Source organism: Phialemonium atrogriseum (genome assembly GCF_030411735.1).
Source record: "Phialemonium atrogriseum strain 8032-3 unplaced genomic scaffold QBC33scaffold_2, whole genome shotgun sequence".
Classification (NCBI taxonomy): Eukaryota; Fungi; Ascomycota; class Sordariomycetes; order Cephalothecales; family Cephalothecaceae; genus Phialemonium; species Phialemonium atrogriseum.
The window spans coordinates 2,099,430-2,122,599 of NW_026848139.1; the positions used below are offsets into that span (position 1 = coordinate 2,099,430).

Genomic DNA, 23,170 nt, shown 5'->3' on the forward strand with positions numbered 1-23,170 from the left:
AGAAGAAGAGGGCCGTGCGGAATGACGAGTAACAGGATCGATAGTATTCGGGGTATATCAGATTGCTTGATGTGTAAATGGAAGCGAGAGATCTAGATACAGAGGTAAAAGCGGTGTGGACATTGCAGTGCTCACGCTTTGATTGGGCGCTCCGCAGCCACCAGGGCGACTTTTTCGGTGATCACTTAAAAACCTGTTGGGTTGATGGCGCAGTCTCCGAACTCTCTCGGACGGCGATGTCCTTTTTACATCTTTTTTTTCCGAACCGAAGTCTTCGTGGATAAAGCAGCTCCAAGCTGGAACATGATATTGCCATTTGTCTCGAACGAGCCACACGGGGGCGATCCGCCGTGGCGCTGGGAAGACTTCACACAGCCCAAACTTCGCAAGTACCCTAACTCGCCAGTAGGCTTTCACTGGGAGAATTTTCTGGGCAAGAGGGAAGATGGCTTCGTTCTTTCAGCTCGGACTACTGAGGAGATTTCAGTTGCTATCAAATTTGTAGGTGTCATGCGGAATCCAATCTTAAGTCCTTTGCTAAGTGGCGGACAGTTCCACTACAACAGAAAGCCAGAGCGTATAAACGGAGTGAAGCGCTATTGGGCCTTTGAGAGAGAGTGTCGCAATATCGCGCTCCTAGAGATGATCCAGACAAGCCAAGAGCATGCGACCGCATGTGGGCGGCGAATATACGCAAACCCGGAGCCCTCTTCGAGGCAGGATGCGATCCAAAACCTCAAGGCTTTCTTGCTTGAACGCCAGGCAGAGGATTCCGAACCCCCTGAGCATTGGGAACCAATCGCCTCTGAAACGCATATAAATACCTGTTTTGGGTGGATCGCAATGAGCGGTGGTGCCATCCGCAAGGCTCTGGGCAACCTGGTGGTGGCCCAGGGCCGCCACGACGACGACGCAGCGTTGCGTTGTGCGCGTGCTGACTTGGAAGAGGAGGAGTCATACTTTGCGATTATCTATTCGTTCGTCCCCCAGGAAGTCCTGGATGTGAATACCGTCCAGTCGCAGCTCGATTTCTTCCACCGGACTGGGTTTATGGTGACGCTCTCTAGAGAGGAAAACTGGCGTGGCCAGGGTGTGCTTGTCGATTTCTCCGCAATCGTTTCTCCCCATGGCGAATGGCATGAGATTTATTACAGGAGGATGCAGATAGAGTCCTATTTCACCAGGTTCATACATAAGAAAGGGGCATACAATAGCTAAACATGGCCCTCCGCATTTCTTGCCTGCTTCGGATTATTTTGAAAGGCAGTGTGATCCGGCTGGTCCATGGTGGAGCACCTCCTAATTATTTATGCCTGCCTGCACATGCTCCAGTAGTTCTCCTGTGGAAATGGCAGAAAGTGAGGTGGTTATCAACATCATGGAAGTTGAAACTTGAAGGCCAACGAATCAAAAGGAAGTACCTCTCCAGGTACCTGGTGCCCCATCCCACGGCCCGTTCCTGCCAGTTCAATCCTGGGGGGTACCCGCTAGAAACCTCGGCGTCCGGAAAATCATTATCCCGGTATCCTTCACAGCCCCACCTCCATCCATCTCCTTACTAGAGCTCAAAGGCTATATTCTTGACTTGCGCCGGCCTTCTTTCTGGCTTCAATCACCTCGCGTTTTAGCTAACCAGGTTCTGAGCTTGGTGCTACCGTCAACGCCGACTAATTCTGCTGAGGTTGCTTTCCGAAATACCTGAATCATGGATGACCAATTCAACGGACGGACAGACGATGATCTGTTCGCCGATGACTTTGAACCGGTCATTGCTGAACAACCGGCACCTTCAGAGAGTCTGACTGCGCAGAAAGTGCAAGAGGCACCGAGTCTGCCAGTTGCAGCTACCAAGTCTCCGATAGAGACGCCATCGCAAACACAAAGTCAAGTAACAGCCACGGAGTCGACAGCTTCAACACCTCCTTCAGCACCTCCCTCAGCGCCGAGATCGCTCGCCCAATCACGACATAATAAACCTGCACCACCCCCCCGATCACCACGGCAGCCTTCCGCTCCAAGCAGCAGCAACGATACAGCTCCACCCCCCACCCCCCAGGCACCTCCCAACGCGACCACCGGCGAGGCCGCCACCGCGGCGGCCCCCTCGGAGAAGTACGACCCGACGACCCGGCTCCGCTCGGGCGCCAACCCGCGCACGAAGCCGACCGACGCGGAGCTGGCGGCCAAGATGGAGAAGATGCGGATCCTGTCTGCCGAGAAGACGCGGCGGTTCGAGCAGGCGCAGCGCGACGAGAGCGACCACGCGATCGCGTACGCGCGGGGCATGGAGGAGGCGCGCAAGCGGCGCGCCGCCGAGGAGGAGAGGCGGCGCCGCGGCGAGGAGGACCGCCGCAGGATGGAGGACGAGCGGGCCGCCAACCGCGAGCGCAAGCTGCGCGCCATGGGCCAGAAGGAGGGCGGCTGGGACGAGGGCAAGGAGGAGAGGCTGGCCGAGGAGGACCGCCGCGGGTTCAGGGGCGCCAACGGCGGGGTCCGGGGGGTCAGGCGCGCGGGCGGCGGCGGCGGCGGCCTCGCCGGGAGCAGGTATGCTACTGCGCCGGACGAGCCGGACAGCAGCGGCGGGAGGGATTTCGGCGGGGAGCGGGGGAACCGTGGCCGCGGCCGCGGAAGAGGAGGCCCCATCAGAGGCGGACGAGGGGGCCGGGGCGGCTTCCAAGACGAGCACGCTCAGAATGGTGCTGCGGGTCGGCCGAAGCCTGACCCGCCGGCCATGTCAAAGGATGACTTCCCCGCGTTGCCGCCGGCGGATAACACCAAGACCGAAGACGCCGTTGGGGCCACGGCCAAGCTTCCCCCCGCCATCCTGAATCCCATCTCGCCTCTGTCTCCAGGCATTGGGGGATGGGATGAAGAAATGGCCGCCATCGATGCCAAAAACCGCAAGTTATAGCGTAACGTTGCGTGGAAAGTCTACGAATGGCTCGATGAACAACAGGGGGTAGACGGACTCCTTTCCCAGCACCGAAACGGTACCTCTTTCAACCCTTGAATCACGACAGACACGTCGAGCGGTCCCCAATTTGGACGAAGGGGAGGCTGGGTGGCTAGATTCAAGATACCGACTAGCTAAAACACGCCCAAAAAAAACGGCTGGAGCCTGGCGGAGAAGGCTCCGTCTGAGAGAGACAGGGGAAGTAACCCGGGACACCGTATAGCACCCCTCAAACGATACTCATACTTGACTTTTTGTCTATATTACCGCACTAGGGGTTTTCGGTTGATATCACCGCGTTTTGCCATTAGACGATCAGCGAAGTGGAAGAAATAGCATGGATACGGCGCCTCGCCGGAGGAGCGAGTGCCCGGTCAGGTTCACTCGGAAGTCAAATACCAAGTTTGTAGAATAGCATTGTCTATGGATGTACCTCAAAGCCAACCTGCACAAATCCATCCATTCGCCCCTATTGGGAACTGTGAACGCCCCGTTACGCCTCCTAATGCCAGAGTACGCCCTCCTAATGCAGAGTGACCAAGTCGTCATGTGGGTATCACGATCGCGCATGCCATTCACCAACCACCGCGGTACCCACCCCTCCCACCGCGACCGCCTCTGAAGCCGCCGCCGCCACCGCCGCCGCCGCCGGAGCGCGGGCCCCGGGGACCGCGGCCCCATCCGCCATCGGCAGGGCGGCCACCGTCGTCGTCGCCGCCGGGGCCACCTCCCATGGACATGGGGGCCCTCTGGCGGCCCTTCATCTCCTTGGGGAAGGCGTCGTAGGTCTTGCGCATCTGGGCGTAGCCGAGGTGCATCTTGCCGTAGAAGTGGTCGGCGAGGCGGCGGTCGTTGTCGAGGCGGCTGAGGTAGGCGCCGCAGACGTCGCAGACCTGGAGCTTCTGGTGGCCGGACGGCCCCGACGTGTCCGACAGCTCCTTGAGCTCGCGCTCGCGCTCGGCCTTGGCCTGCGTCGCTTGGCGGACGCGGAAGAACTCGTCGTAGGCGCGCCCCACCTCGCCCATCTCGCCGAGGATCTCGACCTCGAAAAGACCGTTGCTGATGGAGGAGTTTAGGTCGGAGATAGATTTGAGCTGACGGATGGTTAGGAGGGCGTGAAAAAAAAAAAGTGACATGGGAGAAGGGTAGGATTGGGTGGTGGGTTCGCTCACCAGAACATTGGTCTGACGGATCTCATCCGGCGTCTTCTCAAGGCGCCGCTGAGCAGCATCGATACGACGGTTGCAATCGTCGATGTACTTCTGGAGGTCGCGCATGTAGTCGTACTCGAAGCCGTATTTCTTGCGCTCGTTCTCCGGCATGGCCTCGTACTCGTTCTTGAGGGGCTCGGGGTGGACTTTGGGGCAAGGACCGAGGTCTTGCTTGGTATTCGTAAAGAGATCATGGGGACAGGTTCCTGCAATATATGATCTGCAAACCTTGGGATCGGTGAGAGAAAGCTGAGCGCTGCGGGAGGTGGCACCGCCGCCCATAAGCTGCTCTGCAGAAGTCAGCATCGTTGCGGGGGGTTCAGACGTGGTGAGGAAGAGGGAGATAGAGGTTGGTCATTGAAAAATTAGTACTAACCAAGCAGCTTTCTTTGTTCGGCCGCCATTGTAATGCTTGGGCGACAAGTGTGGACTTGTATCGAACCCTCGCTCTGTGATGTCGCGGTTTAATGCCTAAGCTCGATGATGATGTCGTTGCCCGGGTGGACGTTGGAAATTCAAGAGATAGGTCCAGCCGCGTCGCAAGGCTAGAGCCAACAAACCGGAAACTAGAATTGCAGCCAATGATATAATTACCTAGGTTATGTAAGTGGGGCCGTGGCGCACCACAGACCCCTGTGGCGCGTTGAGCTTAAGAAAAGGTCCAGAATGACACGCTTTTGGGACAGAGGGAGAGCTCACTGAGATTGGTGGTCGCCAATGGACAGCCAGCGGCCAAAATGCGTCAACTTCTTTCTTTCTTGATCTCCTCTCTTTTCTTTTGTCTACAGGTGTTTGCGGCAGACTACCATGAACAACTAGTCCTCCGGCCGCTGCCACTCTCGGCCCTCCTTGCGAGCTTCAACTTCCGGTCGAATACCAGCCTCGCCGCATTTGAGGCGCACAACTTCCGCTTCTTCCCACGGTCTCTGGGGCAGATTCTTCAGCATGCCGGCACACGGGAACTGCATCTGAGGTTCAGTCTGGGCCGCTGGGATGCTGAGAGCTGGGGCGCTAGGCCTTGGGATGGCACGCGCGAAGGGGGGACAGGCGTGGAGCTATGGGCATGGTTGGAGGCGGAGACAGATCAGGAGTATGGCCCTTCAGCCACGGCCAATCCGGCCTTGTAAAAACGAGTGTATACTGACTGTCGATAAACAGAGCGGACCAGAAATGGTTGACCCTGACCAACGCGCTGTCTGGCCTCTTCTGTGCCTCCCTCAACTTCATCGACGGTACTCGAACAACCCGCCCTGTCATGTCTTTCCGGCCAGAGGGCGATCACCCGAACTCGACCGCTGCGGACATGCATCTTCTCTATGGGGTGCTGCCCCGAGAGGTGGTATGCACGGAGAATCTTACACCGTTCTTGAAGCTGTTGCCGTGCAAGGGAAAGGCAGGAATCGCAACCTTGTTGGATGGCCACAAGCTGTTTGATTCATCTTGGCAAAGCATGGCCATTGACGTCCGCCCGATCTGCCCGGAGGGAGGCGAGTGCGTCTTGGAGATGGAGCAGACCATTGACATGGTACTCGACATCGATAGGTCGAAGCGGCCAAGGGGTAAGTGGTCCGTTCCTAGACCGGAAGAGGACTGGAAGCTGACTTGCACCAAGATAACCCAATCCCCCGCCCACCTCCTGCCCACGAACTGAAGTGCGACACTTCCAAGCCCTACCACGCCGAAGACACGTGCTTCCCCGCCGATTACAGTGCAAATCAGGACTGGACTCTGTCGCAAATCTTCGGTCGAGCTATGAGGGGCACTTGCCCGTTAGCAGACGCTTCTGTGCCGCCTGTATGCTTGCAAGTCCCGAACTCGCGAAAAGTATATATCGCTGGTGATGCCAGAGAAGATAAAAACAAGGACGGGCTATCGCGATGCTTCCAGGTAGAGCCGGAGGCCCAGTTCGAGATCGTTCTTCCACAAATCGAGAAGGAGGGCGAGAATGCTCAGGCACAAGCAGCGGAGCTTCTAAGTCCTGAGACACCGTCCTTATATGCTGAACGCAGTTTCACTGGGCACGGGCAAGAACGTGGGGGTGTCCAGACCATTTTGACGAACCCTAGCCCGGACACCGAGGTCGAGTTCATTTACATGGAGTCCCTCCCGTGGTTCATGCGGATCTACCTCCATACCATCGAGGCTCGTATAGATGGCGCTTCCGGCAAGCATGACTCCCTCATCCAAGAGGTCTACTACCGCCCGGCCCTCGACCGAGCCCGGGGGACTCAGCTAGAGCTGCGAATGCGCGTCCCGGCCGCATCCACCGTCTTCCTCACTTACGACTTTGAGAAATCCATCTTGCGGTATACCGAGTACCCCCCCGACGCCAACCGCGGGTTCGATGTCGCAGCAGCTGTCATAACCATCCTGAACCCGGACAGTGCCCCGAGCACCTCAAGTTTGGCGTCCAGGGCCCGGTTCGCGACATCTAACCTGCGCACCACGTCGCTCCTCCTGAGCTTGCCGACTCCCGACTTCAGCATGCCGTACAACGTCATCATTTTCACATCAACGGCTATCGCGCTGGCGTTTGGGGGCATGTTCAATATCCTAATGCGGAGGTTCGTGGCGGCAGATGAGGGTCCCGAGCTCAGCCTAGCAAGCCTGAAGGCGAAGCTACGGGCCATGCTGGGGAAGCTGTCTGCGAAGCGCGGAAAGGCCAGCGTGGGGAAGGTGAGCTAGACGGTCTGTTTTTGCTCATGTATCTTTTAGCATCGTTTCGGAGTCAGTGGTAATGCTACTTGTCCCATCATTGCAAGGCGCATCATGTGCCTCTTCATACTCTCCGTGAAGGCTTCCTCCTTGTGCTCCCATCCTGTGCCCGAAACAACTGATTGCTCTCACTCATGACTCTCCCCCAGGACTGCCACGCCTTAGATCTAGAATCACCTATTCCCCTTTGCAACAAAATGCAGTCCTCGAAGATTGCAATAGTACAGTACTGTATATAGGCCCATCATGCACGTGACGAATCGACTCCATCGGGCCGCTTAAAACTTTTGCCGTCTTGCAGCTCTAGCCCCGATCGGACTTCCCGCTGACGTATCACGAATATTTCCGAGCCGTCAAGCTTCTCAAGCTTCACATCCCACATAGCACCACCGAGCAACAGAGCCGACCCGACATGGCCCTCGCATCGGCGCAGAAGGCTATCACGCCGGCCTTACGGCGTGGCCTTAGAGTCCCGCAATTGGCCAACAGCCGCTCCCTGGTTCCCGCCCTCACGACACTCCGAACCCTCCACCAGAGCTCCCGAGATGCGGCCCCGAACGGTGGGATGATGGGTCTCGGCGGCTCAGGAATCCCGCCGTCGTACTTCCAGAGGCAGTCGCTCCCGGCCAACACCATCGTCCGGTTCGTGCCACAGCAGACGGCGTGGATCGTCGAGCGCATGGGCAAGTTCAACCGCATCCTGCAGCCCGGCCTCGCTATCCTGGTGCCCTTCCTGGACCGCATCGCCTACGTCAAGTCGCTCAAGGAATCCGCAATCGAGATCCCCAGCCAGAGCGCCATTACAGCCGACAACGTAACCCTCGAGCTGGACGGCGTGTTGTACACGAGGGTGTTTGACGCGTACAAGGCGAGGTTCGTACCTTCTCCCCTCCCCCCCACCCTAAACCTCACTCTCTAGCCCGAGTGTTGCCCGAAAAAGAAGCTAACACACAAAACCCCAGCTACGGAGTCGAGGACGCCGAGTACGCCATCTCGCAGCTCGCCCAGACGACAATGCGCAGCGAGATCGGGCAGCTGACGCTCGACCACGTGCTCAAGGAGCGAGCGGCGCTCAACACCAACATCACGGCGGCGATCAACGAGGCGGCACAGGCATGGGGCGTGACATGCCTGCGGTACGAGATCCGGGACATACACGCGCCGAAGCCCGTCGTCGAGGCCATGCACCGGCAGGTGACGGCGGAGCGGTCCAAGCGCGCCGAGATCCTCGAGTCCGAGGGCCAGCGCCAGAGCGCCATCAACATCGCCGAGGGCCGCAAGCAGAGCGTGATCCTGGCGTCCGAGGCCCTGCGCGCCGAGAAGGTCAACCACGCCTCGGGCGAGGCCGAGGCCATCCTCCTCAAGGCCCGCGCCACCGCCTCGGGCATCGACGCCGTCGCCCGCAGCATCGCCGAGGGCAGGGGCGCCGCGCAGGGCGCCGTCAGCCTCAGCGTGGCGGAGAAGTACGTCGAGGCCTTTGGCCGGCTCGCCCGCGAGAGCACCGCCGTCGTCGTGCCCGGGAATGTCGGCGACATCGGGGGCATGATCGCCACCGCCCTCAGCGTCTACGGCAAGGTCGGCGACGCGCAGGCGAAGACTATGGCCAAGCAGCTCGTGGATAATAGGGGCGGCCGCGAGGCAGGCGAGGACGTTGGCGGTCTGGAGGGCGCCTACGAGGAGGACAGGGGAGCCGCGGCAAGGGACTCCATCGTTGCGGATTTTGATAGGGCTGCGGATAGGAGGTGAGACGGTGGCCGGTGATTACGACGAGGTTGGTAAGGCATTTTAATGTGGGCGGCCTGTACAAATTGTATCAGTACCTATGATATTACCACTTTGAGGGGGATGGAAAAGAGGGTGGGGATGAGACGAGTACGAGGCTCAGAGCACGGCGTTATCAAGAAGGACACACTCAGTTTTGTTGCAATGGAGGACAAAGCTCTCACTCAACTCCTCCAAGCTTTTTGGGCTATTATGCCTGATACCCCCGAAATAAAATAACAAGGTATTACGGGTATCGTCAAAAAGTCTAGTGAATATCTGTTGTACACGGGTGGGGGAGAAGCCTACGGAGAATCTCCCTAGATAGAGACATCATCACAATCGAACCCGCCAGCTCTCCCCGCCACATTTTCTAGACTCCCAGCTCCTGTCCAACAACTTCCAACGCCTCCTGGATGATGCCGAGCACCTTCTCGTCCCCGGACGACCCGGCCGTCCGCGCCGCCCCGACGAGCAGCGGGTACAGGCGCAGCAGGTGCTTCCCGGCCTCGCTGTCGACGTTGGGGGTGTCGGGTATGGCGTCGGGCTCGGACCGGAGGGCGACCAGGCTCCGGAGGATGCGGACCAGCTCGCCGCGCTGCGACAGCGGCTGCGGCATCCGGCCCCGCAGCGGCTGGTCGGCGATGTACGCACGCATCGAGAGCGCGCACCGGAGGATCAGGTAGGGAGCCGCGGTGCGTGCGAGGCGGACGTGAAGACCGTGCGCGGTCTCGGCGGTGGCCGGTTCGCCCTGGGAGTCGGGGCCGGGCCCGGCTGGTGGAAGGACCATGGGCTGGGGCGGCTGCCGGGGCGTCGGCGGTTGGACGAGAATCGTGGGTGCGGCGGTGGTTTCGTCGTGGACGGCGACGAGGGAGAAAAGTTCGTCGAGGCAGACATAGCCCATCTTGCTACGCCTCATGGGCGGGGGATCTATCGTCCGCCCTCTGCGCTGTTTGAAGAGTGCGCTTAGGCCGACCGCATCCCCGCTGCCACCGTAGATGATCGAGGCCTCAGCAGGGGCAGGGGCGTGGATGATGGATGTCCGGAAGAGCCCCTCGGCGTAGAGCTTCCTGGTCTTGTCGGGAATGGATTCTGCGCCGAGAGAAGGGATTATCAGTTCTCGCAGCTTGTGGAACGAGTCGATGTCAAAGTCTTGGTCCTCCCTTAGGTCCCTGTTTGGCGGGGCACTGTCACATTCTGCACTGATGATGCCATTCGCAACTGACACGATCATGTGCCAGATATCGTGAAAGACTGCTCGCGGGATGCTAACCGCCCGGGCATGAGGCAACGCCGCCTCGAGAATTGCCAGGAAGGAAGTGGTTGCCTCTCTCCACGGCTGAGCTGACTTGGTAACGATGGGGAATCCGTATTTCAGCACGACTGGCTTTGCCAGAGCAGACAGAGCCGTAGCAAATGCCCCAGTGGTGTAGATGTCGAGCTCGGTGGCGTTCCTGATGATGAGGGATTGGAGTATGGACATGCTTTCCTTCGACATGGCGACATACGTGCGTGTCTGTGTCGGCGCCTGCTGCGGATTCTCCCGAACAAATGCAAGAGAGACAAACTCAGCAACCTGGGTGATCATTGCTGACGGAGCACCGGGTAGGTCGGTGCGGACCGTTCGAAAGACCTCGAGGATTCGCCCTTGCAATGGAGTTACGTAGTCGATGTCGCTCGCATACGCCCCTGGTGTTGCTTGTTGCATCGCTTCCCGAAGCAGGATGAGCATCCGGCGGACTCTCTCAACATCCAGATCCTGCTCGATGAGCCGATACAACTCAAGCAAGGCTTCCACCCAGACGAGAAGACATCTCTGATTATCCCCGGAATTGTCTTGTTTCCCATCCTTAGCAACAGGCGTGCGTCGAGACCAAAGGTCCCAGGCAAGATCGATGGTGTCCTTGCCGAATCTGCGCTGCTCGCCATCGTTGCATCTGTGCAGGATGTCTCGGACGGCGCTGAAGGTGGCAGCGCTGACATCGAGTATTTGGAAATCTAGTAGGGTCGTGAAATGTACGATCAGTTCCTGCCAGACCGACGCAAACGTCGGATGCGCAGTCAGAACGCTGAGGTAGGAGCCGAAGAGCCCAGAAACTCCTTGGATGACAACGATTGCCGTGTCTTTCCAGTTGTCTTTCTCCTTATCTCGGATCGAGGCCCCGCTAACAAGTCGCAGCTCGCTCTCAATCGAGGCCAGCAACTTGAAGATGACAGATCTAATGGTGATGAGCCATGCTTCTGGGCTTAGACTATCTCCATACGCTGAGATTATTCGCATCAGGGTCTGAATAGCACCTGATTTGAGTTAGTAAAGATAATAAATCTCGAAAAGGAGCCCGGCACTTACTGTTCCGTAGCTCCAACCGCTCGTCCGTTGCAACCGAGGTCAATCTCAGGAGCAGAAGCATCCACAAGGCTGCGCCTGATCCGGGGTGGCTCGGATCAGCGGCGAGCTGAAGAAGAGCTTCGTCTCCAGGACCCTGGACCATGCCCTCTGCGACTGACATGGATTTGCTCTTGCCGGATAGGAAGTCTGAGATTGCCCAGAAGAAGGTCACAGTCTGGCAAGAATTAGTTGTGTTCTCGTCAAGCAGGAGAGGGAACGTACCGTAAGTGCGACGTTGAGATCGTCGTCTTGAGAGCAGAACTTGTACAATGTGTCGACAAGATTGAGGAAGCAAGAATTGGGTAACGATGGCAGGAAGTCGGAGCAGATGAGCTGAAGAGAGGCAAAAGAAGGCCGGATAAGCTTGAGAGACCGTGTCATCAACACCTTGTCATGTCTCTCTGTGTCCTTCTCCTCGTCCGGGACAAATTTCCTGTCGACGAAGATTGTATCCACGATCTCGAACGTGATCTGCCAGCCACTCACGAGTGATTCTCCGCAGTTCTCCAGAACGCCCCTGAGACCTTCCAATATGACCTTGTGAATGTCGATGTCTGCAGCGTGATTTGTCACAGTCACTCGACGGTCTTCCATTTGGAGGGGGAGTATGGCATTGCGGAACGCTTCCAACAACCGGTCTTGGACCTTCCCCCGAGCGTCCTCCGGTTGCGCGGCGACGGCCTTCGACGCCTCCATCACAAATCGCACCAAGGTCTCGGCGGCACGCAGTCGAACAGGAGCCGTGTTTCGCATGGAGCCCAGGGTGCTGATCAGCTCGGATATCATGGGCGTCCATCCAGACACATCCGGGGGATATGTTAGGAGCCGCTCAAGGTTAATAGACGCAATGTCTCCCAGTTTTGCCAGGGCAAACTGGTCTTCTTGGTTTGGGCCTGACAGCGCAGATGTGGATATGCTCAGGACCCGACGGTGAGAAACCGTTGGTGCTTTAAGCGACGGCGCTGTAGAAGGTGGAGACTGGGGTCTGCTGCTAGGCTCCGATGGAGGCTCGCCGGGCTTGTCCAGCAAGTTACACACCGCGGTGACAACATCGACGAATGCTGGATTCGGGAAGTCGATGGTGCTCTCAAACAACCTGGCCGCAGCTGTCTCAACAGCTCTGATCTCCGAGCTGAAGTTGGATAACAGAACGCTTGCCTCCTGCTCGGCTTGTTGGTCCGAGCCTCTCGTGACAGTTGACATCCTACCGGCGGTTTTGCCTGTGGAAAACAAGACGAAGTCGGCCTGTTGAAGGGTTTCGAGAATGATGCTCCACGATGCGGAAAGAGTGGGCCCAAGGGCAATTCCGAGGTTCAGGAGAGCTCTAAGACAAAGAAGGTTCCGCGTGTTCAGCGTCGAAGGTCCGCCATCCACTGACTGCTGACGCGGTTTCTCGGTAGGCTGTGATGCTTGGCTGACCAGGCTATCGACGCTGAGAAGTCCACGAGCGTTGTTAAATATGCTATTCGCGGCTTCCGCTTGCGCAGGCGAAGCTGCGGTTCGCGGGGTACCGGCATTCAAGCAGGCGGTGAAGACGTTTGGTGGAACGGCAGCCTTACCAAGGGTCGTAAGAAAGGCATCGCGCGGGATGTTGAGCTGCAAAAGACCGGCAACGTGGGCGAACTTTTGGAAGGCTCGCACCAACCCGTGGTAGTACTCCGAGTCCAAGGCTGCATACAGGAAGGTGGAGCAAGTGGCCAGAATTGCAGGCCAACACTCGTCAATGAACTCGGCACAGATCTTGACCTCGGCGTGCAGGGGGTGATCTTCCAGCATAAGAGGATTGATGGGAACGGGGTTCTTTTTGAAAGAGGCAGACCGGTCTAGTGGGACGCGAGTAGACGGCGAGTTGGACCCATCATCCCCTGGTGCTGGCGAGGAACGTCCTACCTCCTGTTTCGCGTTTCGTTTTCTATTCCGATTATCGCCGGGAACTGTAAGCGGGAGGATAAACTTGGCGAGGCCCTCTGAAAGCGACGTTATGCAGGCCAACGTGAGACTATAGATATAGGACTCGGGGATCGTGGGGGGCTCCGTCTTATCCAGTTGGTCGATGCAAGGGAAGCGCATCGAGCTCCACTTCGTGCTGATGCCAGTATTATGAGCATCCGACCCGACAGAGCCGGATATAATCCCCGTAACGCCGCTTGCCTCGAGCATTGCCTGCTCGGTCGAGGCGCTAATACCGGCAAACGGACTCGCAACCGGTATGGTCGACTGATGACCGAGCCCGATTATCGACGGCTTCTCTGTACTGACTCGAACGAAGGTCGCCGTCAGGTTCTTCAGAATGTCCTTCTCCCCGTCCTTGGCATCATAGAGCATGTATATCCGTCGCACCAGACCAGGCTCGGCAAATATACCCCTAAATACCTCCATACACAACGACCTTTTCCACAACGCAGTGTCCTGGTCTAGAAGAAGAGTCAAAACATCCATTGCGTCTCCACTCTCCACCGGGAGTATCGCAATGTGTCTGCGCAACAGGGTGTAGAGAATCCGAACCAGTCGAACTCCGGTTGCGAAATTCGGCTTCCCCCGGAGCGAGCTAAGAATAAACGGCATCACCCTGGTACGCAGCACATAGGCCTGCTCCGGATGTGTTGAGAAGATGCCAGCATGGTTGGTCAGGACTGATTCTATCAACTCGAGGCCAAAGGTCTGGGTGAGGCCAGAGAACCTGAGATACTCAGGCCGTTGAGACTCTGTCAGGAGACACAAGTCATTGAAGACCTGTTATCTTTGGTCAATATCTCGCCTGCCAATAAAGCTCTCGTCACACTCACACGATAGGCGTCAAGAGCAGCAGCTTTGAGAGGGACGGCCCCACCTTCGGTTGGCGCCTCCCCAACCGACGGCGCATCGGAACCCGACTCTGGCATTAGGTCAGCATCAATCTAAGAAGTCGAGAGCGATCCGACGTACTATCTTCGGTCACCACCTTATCAAATACCGAGACGACCAGCTGCTGGAGGGTGGCAGCGGAGGTGTTATTGATAATGGCATTCTTGCTTGACTGAAGAATAAAGGTGATGTTGAGAGCTGTCACTAGGAGCTCGCCCCTGATATCGGTGGCATAGTTAGAGAGCAGAGATGGCAAGGCTTGAAGAATCTTGAGCTGGACATCGAGGCCAGCAGATGTGGCTTGCTGCAGGGCTTCAAGGACTTGGTTCAGCCTTGACCTTGGCAGGGCTCGCGACACGATCAGCCGTTGCAGGCAGACAATGGCTATCCCGGTGAACTTGGCATTCTTTGTGCCACAAGCGATGATGAAGGGATTCACAAAGCTGACTTTCTGGGCAAGTTCTAGAAAGGGAGGTCAAATAAGCTAGGTAGTTCTGATATTGGACGGGTGTTAGGACGAACCAGGTCCAACCTGAGCTTCGGAGTTTGCTCTCAAGCTCTTCAACTCCTCCAGGGACTTCTCGGCTGCCTAAGATAATCATCAGGATGCGGGACGTTGAGATGGGTCTAAAGAGGCGGTACCTGACGGAGATCATTGTGTTTCCGTTTGCTCTCCTGGATGAGGTTGTTTAGCTCGGAAGCCAGCAGCTGAGCGGTCATGTTCTCATTTCACGATCGCCACTTCGCACTATGGGCATTGTCAAAGTAGAAGGGTATGTTTTAGCTTGTCAAACAGGGGTGTCAAGGCCGTGTATTGTCGCTTAGATTGTCACTCCGACGGAGCTTATGACGCCTGAAAGGACAGGTTGGTTTGGGTGGTCGGCATGATCCGACAAACAGCTGACTAAACATGGCAGAACAACGGCGCTAGGTTGCTCACCGCCCTGATGCCCCTCCATTCAGCCAAACTCCCAAACTCCCCCACCCTTGCCCCGAATTGTACTATCAGTGTCAGGTCAGCCGCCCTGTCGAACCCAACCTGGATTCTCTTGGCATCACTGCGCAAAGGACGGGTTTACTCTCTTAATTACTGCCAGTTTCGCCACAAGGTCTGAAATTGACATCATGGCGGTTGCGCAAGTTCCCCGGAATTTCAAGCTCCTTGCCGAGCTGGAGAAGGGCGAGAAAGGCATGGGTGCAGGTATGATGCATCTGCCCCTTGATCGCCGAGCCGGAGCCGTGGCCTGTAGGAGGATTCCAAGCTGACCGCCCATACCCAACACCAGGTGCCTGCTCATATGGTCTCGAAGACCCCGAAGACATCTACATGTCCAACTGGAGAGGAACCATCTGGGGTCCACCACATGTAAATTGTCCCGCGATATCCCTGCGGAGGATGCCGAGACAAGAAGGCTAACCGCCGCCACAGGGCCACCATGAGAACCGAATCTACGAGCTGAAGATGGAGTGCGGCCCCAACTATCCCTCAGAGCCACCCGTCATCTATTTTGTCAGCCAGATCAACCTCCCCGGCGTCAACCAGACGGACGGAAGGGTGGACAAGAATTCCGTGGCGATACTGCGAGACTGGGAGAGGATTTCCAATGAACTGTCGAAGAACCCTCGGCCGAAGGAGGACCCGCTGAGCCTGGAGGCTGCTCTGATTGCGATAAGGAAGTACGTTCACCGCTCGGATCACGTTGCTGGGGTGTCCGGAACACTGCTGACTCTGGCCTCAGATACATGGACGAGCACAAGAAACTCCCCCAGCCTCCGGAGGGATCCAAGTTTGCCATATACAAGGATCGTATATGATTACAGAAGATGCGTGCGTCTATCTAAGACAGTCACAGTTGGTACTGCCGACAGAGTTTGGTCGATTGGTTGATGCAGGACGACGATAGATGAGGCAATGAGAAATGGCAAATGGGCGGGTGCACTTGTTGAATTTGCATTTCGGGAGGTCTGGTTGGCGTGCAAATGGGGTTTCATCGATATGCCATACCTCATCGCTTACTTTTGGAATTCTCCTATGTTGCATTCTCCCTGCCTTCGGCGGCTTTGATGAACGAAGGGTGCACGTGACCTCGCCCCAGATTTGCCCGAATCCGCGCCCCCATGCAACACATTTTCCATTTTCCATCTGAGTCGTCTCAGCCATGGCGCGCTTCAACACTTGCAAATAACCCGTCAGGATAGCCCTTGCTACCAGATGAATGCCTGCATTCTTCGTCCCAGCCCGTAATTCACGGCATCGTACAGCATGTAAGTCCGCTCAGGTAAGCTCTGTTAGGAGCTCTAGATCCTCATTAAGGCAGGTTTTGCTCTGTACAAGGCCCTCCTTCGCCAGGGGGCCCGGGTCCCTCTACCCGATGACGTCGCGACTCATTCTGGGCCTGTGAACCCCATCAAGCACCTCGTTCGGAAGGGCTTCCGCCGAAACAAGAATGACACCAGTCCGCGGCTCGTCGTGTGTGCTCTACAGACTGGCTACAAGGTTGGTTGGACCCTCCGTCAGGTTTTCTGCCCACCACACGCACCGCCGTTACTAACAGCTCGCGCTCACCTCCCAGTTCCTCGACCTTCTAACCGCTGCACAAACCCCCTCCACCACGCAACACGCCTCCATCCTCTCCTTCCTACGCACTCGCCTCGCAGCCCGCCAAGCAGCTGCGACACGGCACCACAAGCCAGTGACAGCACCGAGCGACGGCCCCCCGGCGAGGAATCCCAAGCCAACGTCGGCGCTCCACCCGGACAGGGTACCGCTCCTGACGCGCGTATCACCGGCGACGCGGCAGTCGCCGCCGGTGTACGCGTCGACGCAGCGGCCGCTGGCGCTGGCGCGCCTGTCGGGCGGGGTGCGACGCCTGCCGACGCTGGACGAGTGCAACGGCGTGCCGTTCCTGCGGCTGCGCAGGCCGCAGCCGCCGGGACTGAGCCGGGTGCTGCGGCAGAAGGCGATGAAGCGGCAGGCGCGCACGACCAAGGTCATCCGGCTGATGGAGGTGGATGCGCGGGAGGCGAAGTGGGAGGACGGGTGGGAGCGGAGTGTCGGGGGCCTGTTGGGCGGCGGGGGGGAGGGAGAGGTGGACAAGAAGGGGGGACGTGGGGATCGTGAGGGGACGTTTGGCGAGTCGGTGCAGAGGAGCGTCACGTATGTTTCTGGAGCGCTGGATGCGGAGCGCGTGGATATGATTGCCCGCGGCAAGGCGATGTGGAAGATTGTGGAGGCGGAGCGGGCATTGGCTAAGGAGGAGAGGCGGCAGTTAAGGGAGGCCAAGAGGAGAGCCAAGGAAGCGCAAGCTGAGGGCTCTGAAGACGTCTAGAAGAATACCCAATGACAGCTAAAAGGCTGAATATTCGAGGCCACATGATAGACTTGACATATTGTACACGTCTCCTGCTCATGATGTCGCCCCTGGGTATCTTGGAGTCTGCTATACTGCACCACCAGGAAGCTCAAGGGCTGGAATGAACGAAACCCGACAATTTGTTCGGGAGTAACTAGTTTCGAGGCGACAATCCTCGGGTTAGAATCGGTCTGGACATCACACGACATCGGCTCTAGCAACTTCCTAAATAACCTCTTCTAGCTACATGGCACTCGGGCAATCACCTTGAAAACGGCCACTGCCAGAGAGCAGCAGAGCAAGTAGTCAAAAGTACGATCCTTTGAGATGTTGGCCTTTGTGGGCCCACGATCAGCCCTGCAACATGGACTGGCGCATAAACCGGCCTCCACGTGGATGGAGGTTGAGCCAGCAAATGATGAGATAGAGCTAGCCCTGAATATGCAGCCCCCTTTTTGCCCCTGTGTTCGCCCCAAAGGGGAGCAGCTCCGAAGGCGATCGATTCGATGGTGGAACTTGGTTAGCAAATCGCTGACAGACAAAATACTATTCCGGTTGCAACATTCTGTTTCGATTTCGTCCCGCATGGTAGGTACTCAACAAACACCTCAAGTCTCTGTGATACAAGCCTCCCAGTTAGGGTTGCACTTCGTCCAGATTAGTGCCCAACGCCTTCTTTTGAGAGGTACTCATATCCCCGTCGCCCGTTACGAGATGAAATCCCCCAGTTTCTTCTTCTCTTAGTAATTTTTAGGCCTCGGAAAATGTCAGGCGAACACCTCCTTCTCGGAAGCTCATTGCAGAGATGAACGAAACCCACACGTTCGACCTCCTTTCGGGCGTCTTCGAGCTCTCTCAGCTCTGAAAACAAGACCGACACTACAAACAAGTTCCCACTCCCCGGGATTTCCATTCGCAGTGAGCATTGGCGATGTGGCGAACAGTTAACATGGGTGCTATAGTGCTATACCAGAAACATTCGGAGGCCTCAGGCGAAGCAACGCCGTGCTGGGTTGCCAGTTACCTACACACGACAGCATAGCTAGAACAAAATGGCCGGCCTAGATATCCTTTCTATTCCCTCTCAAATCGCCTCCAGACTCTTGTTGTATCCAAAGTTTTATTGTCCAGCTACTCCCGAAGCGCTCTGCCTTTGTAATATGTGATATGAACGCTGAACATAAGATATGGATGTGTGCATGTGCAGTGGACTTTGGGGGCTTGTGCCTCCTATCTGCCCCGCCCGAGATGTACGTACCTAACTTATTGAGGCTGCCAATCAAGCGGTGTAGGATGCTTGCAACCAAGACAGCAACACATGCTGAAACACGTTGCAGCAACTGGATCTTTGCGAGCAACGTAAGACGGGTTTTCAAGCCCAGTAATAAAAGCTCCATCTTTTACTTTCTCCTGTGCTCGGAACTTGAACATAAACATTCAATCTGGCCGATGCTGCGGTCCGCCCCGCCCCGCCCCGGAAACCGCTTTCGCTTGCATATGTGACATTGAGAGCAGCTCGTTCCTGCCCGAACTCTGCCCTGTCGACGGCAATCGAATCAAGATGATCACGGAGACCGTAACCATTATCAATAACTCTGGCAAGGTTATTAGCACGGTTAGTGTGCTTCCCGGCGAGCCCCCGCTAATTGTCATGCCTCAATATCTTCTTCAAGCTTCGTCCAGAAGCTGACGACTCCACAATAGGGAAAGCACCTCGTCAGCATATTTAAAGAGGCCAAGGCAGCGTACAAGGACAAGAAGGAGGCCCTGAAGGCCCAGCGGGCCCCTGTGCCCGGTATTCAACGTGCCCAGACCTTTGACGTTGCTCGTGCCGCCCCCAGCCGGTACTACGACTATGGCGACGGCGACTACGAATATGACGGCTACGATCGAGCCTATGATTCCGGCCGGCGTCGCTCACACGACGGCGAACACTCCGTCACCTCGTCCCATCGGAGCCACCGCTCCCGGCGGTCACACCGCCATCGTTCTCGGTCGCGATCTCGGACGGCCCTAACCGAGTCTAACCTCCGGACCCTCTCCGAAGTCTCGGCAACAACGCCGTCCGTAGCCCCACGGGCATACCGGTCGCCATATGCCGAGACGGCTCCTCGGGATATGGCCCTATCTCGGCCGACGCTTGTCCACGCCGCCACCATGCCAATCCCTTCACCGGCAGCAGGATGCAGCTATGCCCCCACCGTGACAGACACCGCATCCCCCGTCTCCACACCCCGGCAGAGCATGCTCGTCCACCGTCCCCGGTCTGGGACCCACCTCCGCTCGACTTCGAGAGAGATAGACACCCACCTCGCCTACGGCAGCATCCCACCAGACCTCGAGTCGCGCACCGACCTCGAGCTCTCCCGCCCCGGCCCACCAGACCTCACCACCGCCATCCCGCGCGGCCTCGCCCCGGACCAGCTCTCCCCGGCAGCGCCACACCACGAGCAGGAAGCGCGCACGCTGATGCAGCGCATCGAGGGCTTCCTGGACGAGGCGCACTGCCTGCAGCACAGCGCGGGCGCCATGATCGCGCACCTGCAGGCCCGGCCCGAGGCCGCCGCCGCCGTGGCGCTGACGCTGGCCGAGCTCTCGGCCCTGCTGGGCAAGATGAGCCCGGCCTTTCTCGGCGTCGTCAAGGGCGGCAGCCCGGCCGTCTTCGCGCTGCTCGCTAGCCCGCAGTTCCTCATCGGCGCGGGAGTCGCCGTGGGCGTCACCGTCGTCATGTTCGGCGGGTGGAAGATCGTCAAGCGCATCCAGCAGGCCAAGAAGGAGATGGAGAACCCCGCCGCCTTCGAGATGCAGCCGCAGGCGCACCCGTCCCCCGGCGACTTCGGGTTCGCCCAGGGAGCCGCGTTCGGCGGTGGTGGTGGTGGGGGTCCCGGGTTCGACGAGGCGCTTGTGATCGAGGAGGAGCTCAGCACGATCGAGAGCTGGGTGAGGGGCATCGCGGCGGCGGGCGAGGACGGGCCCGCCGACTTGGAGCTGATCAGCCCCGAGGCGGAGCGGGCGATGCGCGAGCGCCACAGGGAGGGGAGGAGCGACGACATCGCGCCCGACGACTCGGCTTCGGGCGTCGGGTCCCGGACGCGGACGCGGCCACGCAGCAGGTCGGAGAAGACGTCGCACCGGAGCCACCGGAGCCGGAGGGGTGATGACGCCGAGGTCCCCGAGCGGAAGAGCAGCAAGGGGTTCAAGCGGCGGGATGGCGAGGACGAGGACCGGGATGGGGATCGGGAAAGCGAGAGGAGTGGGAGGAGTGAGAGGAGCCACAGGAGCTCTCGATCGAAGCGGACCGATCGGACTGGGGTGAAGGCTATTGAGGACGGCAGTAAGGACTCGCAGAACGGCCTCGATGCGGTGCTGCGGAAGGAGAAGAAGCCCAATATGCTGAAGACTCTGTTTAAGAAGAAGAAGGACAAGGAAGAAAAGGATAGGACTGAGATATCGGTTCTTGTCTGATTGTCGTGCTATTATGGCGTTATCTTGGGCTAATTGTTTCTGGATCTGGTGTTGAAATTCAGGGGTTGAATGTGATACGAAGGACATGATTAGAAGATGGATACCACAACTCAATTCAGTATATATATAACGTTCCTTAAACCAACAAAGAAACCTCTTGCGGCAACTTCTGGATGACCTTTGTCATAGGCGGATGAAGCCGTAGGGCTCCAGGGACAACCGAGGAGGTTAACGTGTTCAGGCCTGTTTCCCAGTCCCCAAATCCCCCATGGCCTACTTCTGGCAGGTGTCGTCCGATTTACTAGAACTACCTATCTTCACGATGCCTCGCCGACCGCCTAACGGGTATTTATGGCTTGATTTCGACTACCATCTCCCCGTGCCGTGCTGCCACGGAGTGCAAGAGAATTAGAAGCTCACCAGCTATAGCGATATCTTGCAGGACAGTTGGATATGGGATAGCTGGATATGATGGCAGAGTAGACTCGTTGCATCGTGGCCATACCACATAGAAGTTACCGCATGAGTTACGTGGGTTGCACCCTCTCGGTATGGACACCCAGCTGTGCATCAGCCACTTCGGTTCACTATGTTTCCAAGAGATGAATGACGGCAACAAGTCAAGCATTTGGCAGGACACAATGTCGGCAAACGCAAAAGTTAGAAACGAAGGCAATCTCTATTATGGGTAATTATGGTGCCTGCTAGTAACCCATCAAGAATATCCACATTCCCATACGGAAGGAAGGCAAGGCCCGGGAAGCCAGGGAGTCGCAAAAACTTTTTGTATCTCCGCTCACATGATGACCTCGTTGGCCACGTCCTAGAGTACACGATTAGCAGGGGCCCCGCGAACATGTCTCCCGAGGGAGGGAATAGGGGCCAACTTACTCTCTTCAACTCCTTGAACGGCAAGCACACGCAGTTCTGGACGCGCACCTCGTCGCCGACGGTGCACTCCTTGCCGAGGATGGTGATGGCCTGGACCTTGACGCCGTTCTTGATGATACTCGTCGTGTGGCTCGTCATGGGCATGGGCGTGCCCTCGACGCGGGCCCAGGCGCCCACACGGCTGTTCCAGCCGATGATGGAGTACAGCACGCAGGCGTCGTGCCTGATCTCCGAGTCCTCCAGCACGATGGACTCCTTGACGCGGGCGCCGGCCCCGACCGTGACGCGGGGCCCGATGGAGACGTTGGGGCCGAGTTTGGCGGTGGGGTCGACGTGGGCGGTCGGGTGGATGAAGACGGGCGGGAGGATATTGGCCGACGGGTGGGCGAGCTCCTTGGACTCGCACTGCCATGCCTGCTGCAGGTACAGCGCGTTGGCGGGCACGGCCGAGCCGGCCGTCTTGATCTGGCGCCAGAAGTCCTTGGTCTCGTAGACAAAGAACTGCTTGTTGTCGGCCATGTCGCTGAGGATGTCCTGCTCCAGCCGGATGACCTCGTTCTTCTCCTCGTCATCGTCGTCCATCATGAACGAGCTCTCGAGATTGTCCGACGACGGGTACGACGCCAGGCGCGACGGGCGGTCAGTGCGACGCTTGATGGCACTGCGGATGGAGGGGAAGATGGCGTCGGTGCTGAAGAGGTAGACGCCGCAGTTGATCAGGTTCGAGATGTAGCTCTCGGGCTTCTCGACGTAGTGCAGCACCCGGCGGGTGTGCGAGTCGCTGACGATGCAGCCAAAGTTGTTCGCTGCGTCCTCGCTGACCCTCGTGCCGAGAATGACAGCCTCGGCGTCCTTCTCGCGGAACAGCTTCAGCATCTCGTTGAGTGGGAAGCTGCAGCAGACGTCCGAGTTCAGAACGAAGATGTGGTCGGGCCGGCCCTTGAGGATGGCATCGCGGAAATGGTACAGGCCGCCAGCGGTGCCCAGGGCTTGGTATTCCCGAAGATACTTGATCGACAGGTTGGGGAACTCGACAGCGGCATCCTTAATAAAGTCGCGGAAGACGGATTCCTCGTAGTAGCCAATCAGATAGACCTCGTGGATCGAGGGGACCTTGTCAATGGCAGTCAAGCAATGCCAGATGATGGGGTGGCCGGCAACATCGAAGAGAGGCTATGCGGTTGAAAAAGGAGGTCAGCGGGGGAAGCTCAGATCACACAAAGAAGCCAACGAACTCGCAAGGGCATGGACTGGGAGTTAGGGGGAGGAGGGGTTTCGAACCTTGGGGACATCGAGGGAAAGCGGCCTGAAGCGAGTGCCTCGAGACGAGCCTCCAACCTTGGCAACAAGAAGTCAGTAACCGTCCTCAGTGTAGTCTCCGCTGGCCACGACTCACAAGGATCACAGCCTTGGTGACGGCGGAAACACCGTTTGGCTGCTTCTCGCGGTGGGGAATCTGGAGAGACATTGTTGATCTAGGCCGTGGCCTTGTTCGGTAAGTTGAAAGGGCGGCGTCGAAGGTTTAGAGGGTTCAGATGCAAGAAGCTAGACAGATTCTCCCTCTGGTCCTTCCCCAAATATTGCCAAA

General features: G+C 57.7%; 8 protein-coding genes across 8 annotated transcripts; 5 read left to right on the forward strand and 3 right to left on the reverse strand.

Annotated features, from left to right (window-relative positions):
• Positions 1–843: 843 nt before the first annotated feature.
• On the forward strand, positions 844–3,219 carry QBC33DRAFT_592853 (uncharacterized protein; the record flags this gene model as incomplete). The annotated part of the gene is made up of 3 exons (XM_060431699.1): positions 844–1,090; positions 1,333–1,358; positions 2,057–3,219. The coding sequence occupies 3 exons, from the start codon at positions 844–846 to the stop codon at positions 2,909–2,911; spliced, it is 1,128 nt and encodes a 375-aa protein (XP_060288201.1). The 3' UTR covers positions 2,912–3,219.
• QBC33DRAFT_172391 (putative U1 snRNP protein) lies at positions 3,220–4,701 on the reverse strand. Its single transcript, XM_060422344.1, has 2 exons — positions 4,126–4,701; positions 3,220–4,047 (listed from the first exon to the last, which is right to left on the reverse strand). The coding sequence occupies exons 1-2, from the start codon at positions 4,468–4,470 to the stop codon at positions 3,529–3,531; spliced, it is 864 nt and encodes a 287-aa protein (XP_060288202.1). The 5' UTR covers positions 4,471–4,701; the 3' UTR covers positions 3,220–3,528.
• Positions 4,702–4,753: 52 nt separating this feature from the next.
• Positions 4,754–7,198, forward strand: QBC33DRAFT_172429 (Gpi16 subunit, GPI transamidase component). The gene is made up of 3 exons (XM_060422346.1): positions 4,754–5,254; positions 5,323–5,723; positions 5,777–7,198. The coding sequence occupies exons 1-3, from the start codon at positions 4,902–4,904 to the stop codon at positions 6,847–6,849; spliced, it is 1,827 nt and encodes a 608-aa protein (XP_060288203.1). The 5' UTR covers positions 4,754–4,901; the 3' UTR covers positions 6,850–7,198.
• An 11-nt stretch (positions 7,199–7,209) lies between these two features.
• Positions 7,210–9,006, forward strand: QBC33DRAFT_525366 (uncharacterized protein). Its single transcript, XM_060426808.1, has 2 exons — positions 7,210–7,752; positions 7,842–9,006. Exons 1-2 carry the CDS (start codon positions 7,292–7,294, stop codon positions 8,623–8,625), a joined length of 1,245 nt encoding a protein of 414 aa, XP_060288204.1. The 5' UTR covers positions 7,210–7,291; the 3' UTR covers positions 8,626–9,006.
• A 7-nt stretch (positions 9,007–9,013) lies between these two features.
• On the reverse strand, positions 9,014–14,593 carry QBC33DRAFT_444161 (endosomal peripheral membrane protein; the record flags this gene model as incomplete). The annotated part of the gene is made up of 7 exons (XM_060424259.1): positions 9,014–10,938; positions 10,991–11,204; positions 11,252–13,762; positions 13,816–13,904; positions 13,955–14,335; positions 14,396–14,462; positions 14,516–14,593. 7 exons carry the CDS (start codon positions 14,591–14,593, stop codon positions 9,014–9,016), a joined length of 5,265 nt encoding a protein of 1,754 aa, XP_060288205.1.
• Positions 14,594–14,998: 405 nt separating this feature from the next.
• Positions 14,999–17,202, forward strand: QBC33DRAFT_555155 (putative ubiquitin-conjugating enzyme; the record flags this gene model as incomplete). Its single annotated transcript, XM_060429603.1, has 6 exons — positions 14,999–15,074; positions 15,160–15,239; positions 15,303–15,550; positions 15,613–15,680; positions 16,192–16,370; positions 16,447–17,202. The coding sequence occupies 6 exons, from the start codon at positions 14,999–15,001 to the stop codon at positions 17,200–17,202; spliced, it is 1,407 nt and encodes a 468-aa protein (XP_060288206.1).
• Positions 17,203–18,335: 1,133 nt separating this feature from the next.
• QBC33DRAFT_172413 (uncharacterized protein) lies at positions 18,336–20,844 on the forward strand. The gene is made up of 3 exons (XM_060422345.1): positions 18,336–18,476; positions 18,564–18,841; positions 18,931–20,844. The coding sequence occupies exons 2-3, from the start codon at positions 18,788–18,790 to the stop codon at positions 20,689–20,691; spliced, it is 1,815 nt and encodes a 604-aa protein (XP_060288207.1). The 5' UTR covers positions 18,336–18,476; positions 18,564–18,787; the 3' UTR covers positions 20,692–20,844.
• Positions 20,845–21,487: 643 nt separating this feature from the next.
• On the reverse strand, positions 21,488–23,050 carry QBC33DRAFT_444425 (nucleotide-diphospho-sugar transferase; the record flags this gene model as incomplete). Its single annotated transcript, XM_060424274.1, has 4 exons — positions 21,488–21,514; positions 21,583–22,755; positions 22,864–22,920; positions 22,979–23,050. 4 exons carry the CDS (start codon positions 23,048–23,050, stop codon positions 21,488–21,490), a joined length of 1,329 nt encoding a protein of 442 aa, XP_060288208.1.
• Between the last annotated feature and the right edge of the window lie 120 nt (positions 23,051–23,170).